This window comes from Monopterus albus, unplaced genomic scaffold, assembly GCF_001952655.1.
Source record: "Monopterus albus unplaced genomic scaffold, M_albus_1.0 scaffold125.1, whole genome shotgun sequence".
Classification (NCBI taxonomy): Eukaryota; Metazoa; Chordata; class Actinopteri; order Synbranchiformes; family Synbranchidae; genus Monopterus; species Monopterus albus.
The window spans coordinates 1,154,597-1,160,958 of NW_018128005.1; the positions used below are offsets into that span (position 1 = coordinate 1,154,597).

Genomic DNA, 6,362 nt, shown 5'->3' on the forward strand with positions numbered 1-6,362 from the left:
CCATGGCCCCATTAGGCCACACATTCCGGCTGTGGGACCAGAGACCTCAGCTCTTACACCCTGTCACTGCGTGTTTGTGTGTGGCTGTCATGTCAGGTATTAAAGTCACAGTACACTTTTTTTTTTAATCAATCATTATGATGCAATCCATCCATCTATCCGTTATCTCTACCACTTATCCTGAAGAGGGTCGCAAGGGGACTGGAAATATGATGCAAAGCATTTCACATTATTTGTGTGTTAAAGGTTTAGAGCCTAAACCCTCATTTGTTTTAAACTGGCTCAAACAATTTTTTTCCACCGATGCACCTCAACACACCCATGTGCCAAAAATGACGTCACAACTGCCAGCACACGGTCAGCATGGATGTCGTTTAGATTTCTTCTTCTACTGCGGCGCCTTTCTCAGCAGCGACACCTATCATTTAGGAGAAGACTGCAGCAAGTCAAACGCGATTATAAACCGTTCTGGCTCTGTGCTGACATCTCAGCTGGTATGCACCATGGCCAGTGTGTCGAGCATAACCGCACTTTCAGTGTGACCAGCAAGGACTTCACAATGACCGTCTAAAAAGGTGAGGAGAGCTGACAAGAACTGAAACCATCTCAAAAAAGCAAAAGAGTCAGGTGATAGAGTATCGATCATCTAGACTTGCTGTCCTTGTTCAGGGTAACAGGGACATGTGGGCGAGAGCTGGGGTTCACCCTGATACTGCTAAAAAAAAATCAGTCGATCAAGACAGAAAATTAATTGCCAACACTTGATAATTGACTTATCGTTTACAGTAAGTTATTTATAGAGAAATAAATAATATTCAAATATTCTCTTCTTCCATTTTTTAAAATGCACAGATTTGCTGTTTTTCATCATTTTACATCATTGTGAATTTAATCTCTGCATTGTGAATTGCTGATCAGAATAAACAAGCAATCTGAATAAGTGACTTACACAAAAGATTAATTATAATCAGAATAATGAAGATAATCTGCAGTCACACGCCTACAATCAGGGCAGGCTGTCAGTGTACGACAGGAATAACGCATGCTGTGCAGACAAACATGTTCTCACAAGCATTTCACCTCTGGTTGTAGTTACATATACAGTTCAATGACCTAGCACTGGCTTGTGTTCTGTTTTTTATTTTGCACTTTGTACTGTCATTTTTTCCAGATTTAATTTCTGACCAAACACAAACAAAACATTACATTACTACTGGATACTATAATTAGAAAGGATTTCTTTCCAACAAACTGATGAGTTGACAGAACGCCCACAACACACATACAATTTGACTCTGCAGTTAGTGAGAATGGGATGTGTGGGCCAAGCACGCAGACACACACCCTGCCACCTGAAGATGTTTGACCACCACATACAGTATTACACAAGCAGTGTACTATTTGCTTTTGTGTATGTGTGCTCCCTGAGAACTTGTGAGTTTCAGCAGGTGACTTTTTGTTGCAGAAAACAAAGCTGCTGATTCTCTTCATGTTGTTATCTTACTCCTGTGTAAATTATGTCTGAAATCAATAAGTTTCCTATGAGATCCAGTTCATGAAATGAACACTTTAGCTGCAACAACAGTCTGTTTCTGAAGATGATCTGGCAAACTGTGTGCGTGTGTGTGTGCTTTTTCAGCTGTTGTTTTCAGACAAACAGTGCTACAACACGTGGACACCAACTGGCTGACTGTTGAACCAAAAAGAGAAGGGTGGATGAAAAAAAATGAGTGATACAGAAGGAAAAAAGAAGAGAAAAGAGGAGGAGAGAGGAAGGATGGAAGGAGAGGAGAGAGGAGAAAGAAGCAGAGAAAGAGGAGGAAAGGAAATGAGAAAAAAGAAAGCAAGGGTTAGGAGGAATTAAGGAGGCAGGCAAGGGAGGAAAGGAAAGCAAAGAGAAAAAGAGCCAAGATTGTTAATGAGGGATGAAAGTTGGACAGAAAAAAGGAATTCAATTCAGTTTATTTGTATAGCACCAATTCACAACAACAATTGTCTCAGGGCACTTTACATAATCAGGTCTGGACCTTACACTGTTGTGAGGAAAACCCAACCACTCGACTGGTTGGGGTGAATGAATAGAGGAGACAGAAAAGAAGAGGAAGAGAAGAGGCTAAGAAAGACATGGAAAGAAAGTATGAAAAATAAATTAAAAAGGACTAAGATGATTGAGGAAATATGGAAGATCGACAGGAATATAAAGGAAAGAGGAGAGAAAAGGGGGGAAAAGGAACCAACAAAGATAGTTGAGGAAGGTTGAAAGACACAGGAAAGGGAGAGACAGAAAAGATGAAAAGAAAGGAAATAAACAACAAGGACAAAAGATGTATAGGAAAAAGAAAAGTAGAGAAGAAAGGTGAAGAGCGAAAACAAAGGAAAGTATAGGAAATGAATGAAAAGGTGGTTTATGGAAAGGAGGTAGAAGAAAAGGGGAAAGTGGAGAGAAGCGAACGACAGAGAGAAGGAGAGAGAGAAGCTGAAAAAGAAAGGAAGGGAGGAAGAGATGAGGGTAGACCAGCAGGAGGTAGGGAGCCTGAGAGACCAAGCTGAGGGGAGCTCTGCCTGCCTCCCTCTGCAGACTCCCATCATGGCGGTCAGCGTTACATAACAGCTCCAGCTCAGTCATCTCTTCACCACCATCACACACACACACGAGCATTACAGAGTCTGTGTCAACACTCACATACTGTACTTTTAACTCTTAGCACATCAGTTTGTGGAGGCCACTGTAGGTCCCAGATGGGTGGGAACTGATAAACAGAACAAAAGCAGCATTTAGTCAGTTCACTGGAAGAGATTCAAGTTTGAATTGTGTGTGCTCGTCTGATCACTACTAGGTGTTTAATGCATGTTAAAACAAGCTCTGGTGGTGCCATCACAGTCACATTTTGTCTCTTTCAGTTGGTCGCTGGAATTTTTTATTCTGCTTTGTCTTGGTTCACACAGTAAAATTAGGCCATGTTCTCTCACACACACACACACACACTTTTTATGTAGAACAAATGAGCAGCCCAAAAATCTAAATCTAATGGGTGGTTAAGTATCTTGCTCAAGGACACTTCAACACATGGACTGGGCAAACCGAGACTAGAACCTCCAACTTGCCGGTTAGAAGACGGCCTGCTTTTCACAGCCATCCGCAGCTCAACTCAGCTCTGCTAAAGGAGAAGACTGATACTTAAGAAAACATTCTCAGTGTTTGCACCTACAGCACATTTCCATGTTTTCATGCGAATCTGACACTACAGAAAACACAGACATTAAAACAGGATATGTAGTTACAGTCCCTGAAATTCTATCAAGAATAGTCTCTTCTGTTCATATAGGAAAATGAATAAAGACCCACAAGGAATTAGTTCTGAAACCATTTAGTTCTGCGCAGCTTTCAAAGCAGAGACTGAGACTGTCTGTCTGAAGGCAATATCAGTCTCCAACTTCTGAAGCCTTGTGTTTTGAAGGTTGTATCGTGCTTACTCCTTTTAAACGGCATCAAAGTTGTCTTGGATTTTTAATGCAATGCAATAGTGTGAATGCAGGTTTGGTTATTATTATTATTATGTGTAAAACAAGAGCAGATCCTCACCCTGCTCCTTGATCTGTCTGATCTGCTTCACTGTTTCTTTGAGGATGGCACATTTGTCCGGCTTAACATTGAGGTCGTCCATATCATTGATGTTGGCGAAGATCAGTTCTGCCAGCTCCTCGATGTACTTGTTCTCCTGCTCCCGGTTCCTCCTCTCAGTGCTCCTCTTGGGGCTACAAGACAGGTAGGGGAGACAAACTGTCAAAATGTGTTCAAATGAATGAACTGTACATAGAATTAAAAAGGTGATCAGTATCGATATAGCTAACCATCCTTCCTTTTATTGCATGCACAAGCTGAATACTTGCTGTTTTCCAATTCTTTGTCTTGCCATCAGCTGATAGGCATAATGACTACAGACTTCCTTCCTTGCATGAGTTTGTGCAGTGAATATTGTCTTTTTTTTAAACCATGAGTCAATGTACCACACAATCTCACTACAACCTGAGCTACAACTTCAGTGCGTCCCCATCACAACTTTGTCACTACAACCTTCATACATCCTTCCAGACAATGAAAGCGCAGCAACTTGTTAGCCCTTTTATAAACTGCTGCCTATAAAAATGCTACAGCAGCACTTTTCTCCATTGACCTGTGAGAGCTTTGACTCATTTCAGCAATCTCTCTACCCCTCCTCACTTGTTCCCTCACTCCCTGAATAAAAGCATATTTGACTTTATACATATATTCTTTTGCTTTTCATACTCTGATTATACTAAACTAGACAATGTCCGGGCCCAATTCCACAGTTCAAATGTGGCATGTACTGATACTGTGGACTGTGGGTGGAGGTCTTCACCTGGGCCCCAGGAGGTCTGAATGACAGTCCTTCCTCTTCTGAGACTCTCCCCCTCTGAGGGGCTCTGGGGTGTCCGCCCCCCCACTACTCATCTTCAGCAAATATCAGCACCTAGAGTCAAAAAGAGAGATGCGGGGAGTTTTAAGCCAAAAAGAAATAAATAGGGATAATCAGCGGAGGTGGCAGTTCTTTTAAAACATAACATGCATGGCGATATTTCACCATGTTGAAACAGCAATGTTAAGTGATTAGAAGGCAACACTATTAAGTGCTGTAGTTTGCAGACCTGTTGGAACAATGCAAATCAGTTACCAGAGGTGTCTGTCATAATATTCAGACACTAACAAATCCAGCAAGCCAAGAAGTTCTTTGGCTACTTACATTAAGCTTATCATTCAAAATCTCCACGTTTTTCTAAAGCTAGTGTCACTGTGAGGATGCTTTTAGTCTAAATGACGTGGCTCCATGCAGCATGAGTTAAAGTGAGCATTGTGGAAATTAAAAACCTAATCTAAACAGACAAGAATTAGTGTGATCAGGATGTACACAAGCAGTTTGAATGGTGCATAATCAAACAGGGAGTGTGCTCGTGACTCATGAAAACAATGTACCATTGTAATGTGCCTACAGGCAATATGTGGGAGGCCCAGTGGGAATACAGTAGGTGTCAATAATTACTTCAGTTAGAAATAGCTAATTCATGTAGGCATTCACACTGCTCTTACATGACCATTTCTGGCAGTTAAGTCAATGTCTTCAACAAGAGTCATAATGCTGAGAGCCAAACTGTCTTGGTAATATTTTTGTTATCTTGAAAGTATTGTACAGGAATAAAAGTATAGTAGGTGGCAAGATATTAAAATTAAACACTCGGTGGCAGAGAATGTTCTACCATATGGTCACCTCATGCTGCGAGACCTTCTACCAAACACTGACGTCTTGTTTGCACAACATCAGTCAGCGCAGTGTCTCTCTGTTGGATTTTATGAACAGAGCTCTACCAGATCTACAAGCCTCATACTCAAGTACAGAGTGTAGCTTTCATGCGAGCAACTGCGTGTTGTGTTTGCATTTGTAGCTGCGAGGTTTGACACTATAGAGTAAGTTTTCATAGTTGTATAGCATCCTATACAGAGGATTTTCTTCAATTATTTATTTTTCTAAAGATTATTTGATTGTAAATCAAGATCTTATTTTCTGTTTGACAGTGTTTTACCTTTCTCTATTTTCATGGCACTTTTGACTGATGTAACTACGCTGAAGACCCTTTGATTCCCCTTCTTGGACTCAAGGACTGTGAGATGTATTAAGTGTTTCAACAAAAGGTAGCGGTGTTAGCGAGAACAAAGCAGCCCTTATTGGTAATTTGACCACATCACTTCAGCCCTGTAGCTGGTTAGAGCATGGCTAGCCATTTGACTGGGTCCGACCAGGTAAGATTGCTGATAACACTTTGCGACTCAGGGCTTTGTTCAGACATGATGCCTAGACATGAAACAGCAAACAAACTCCTAGGCTAGGGATGCACATCTTAAAAGGGGTTTAACAAGTCAGTTGCACTGAGGTCAGTCTGATCAATATCTGTGACAGTTATGTTTGTTTGTTTTTTTTTTGTAACCTTAAACCTCCAAAAAGTAATATTTGTATGTAGAATCTTCTGATACAACTGTAACATGATCATTTTCTCAGATAAGCAGGTTGCTAAACAGAGGTTCAGGAAACAAAGACTGATAGATTGCCTTCTGACAAGATTACAAACTGAAGAACTATTTGCTTTTGAATGCGACAAAATCAATCAACCTTTACTTAGGTACACAATCACACACTGATGAGTCTAGAAGGGAAGAAGCAGCATCTGTCAGGGCAGGAGGCCTTCAAAGCCCTTCAGTGGGCCAACACATCACCTGACTGTTACATAACAGCCAGTCTGTGGGGTTGATACTGAGCAGCTGAAGGCAGGAAAAGGGGTAGAAGGGAAAG

General features: G+C 41.2%; 1 protein-coding gene across 1 annotated transcript in view; it reads right to left on the minus strand.

The window, feature by feature from the left end:
* LOC109967098 (nuclear receptor coactivator 2-like) overlaps positions 1-6,362 on the minus strand; it is a 49,234-nt gene that overhangs the window by 20,941 nt on the left and 21,931 nt on the right. Inside the window, exons 3-4 of the mRNA XM_020612454.1 lie at positions 4,383-4,493; positions 3,584-3,756 (exon numbers count right to left, since the gene is read on the minus strand). Of these exons, the coding sequence (XP_020468110.1) occupies positions 3,584-3,756; positions 4,383-4,474 (265 nt within the window). The 5' untranslated portion in view covers positions 4,475-4,493. The remainder of the gene's footprint in view (positions 1-3,583; positions 3,757-4,382; positions 4,494-6,362) is intronic.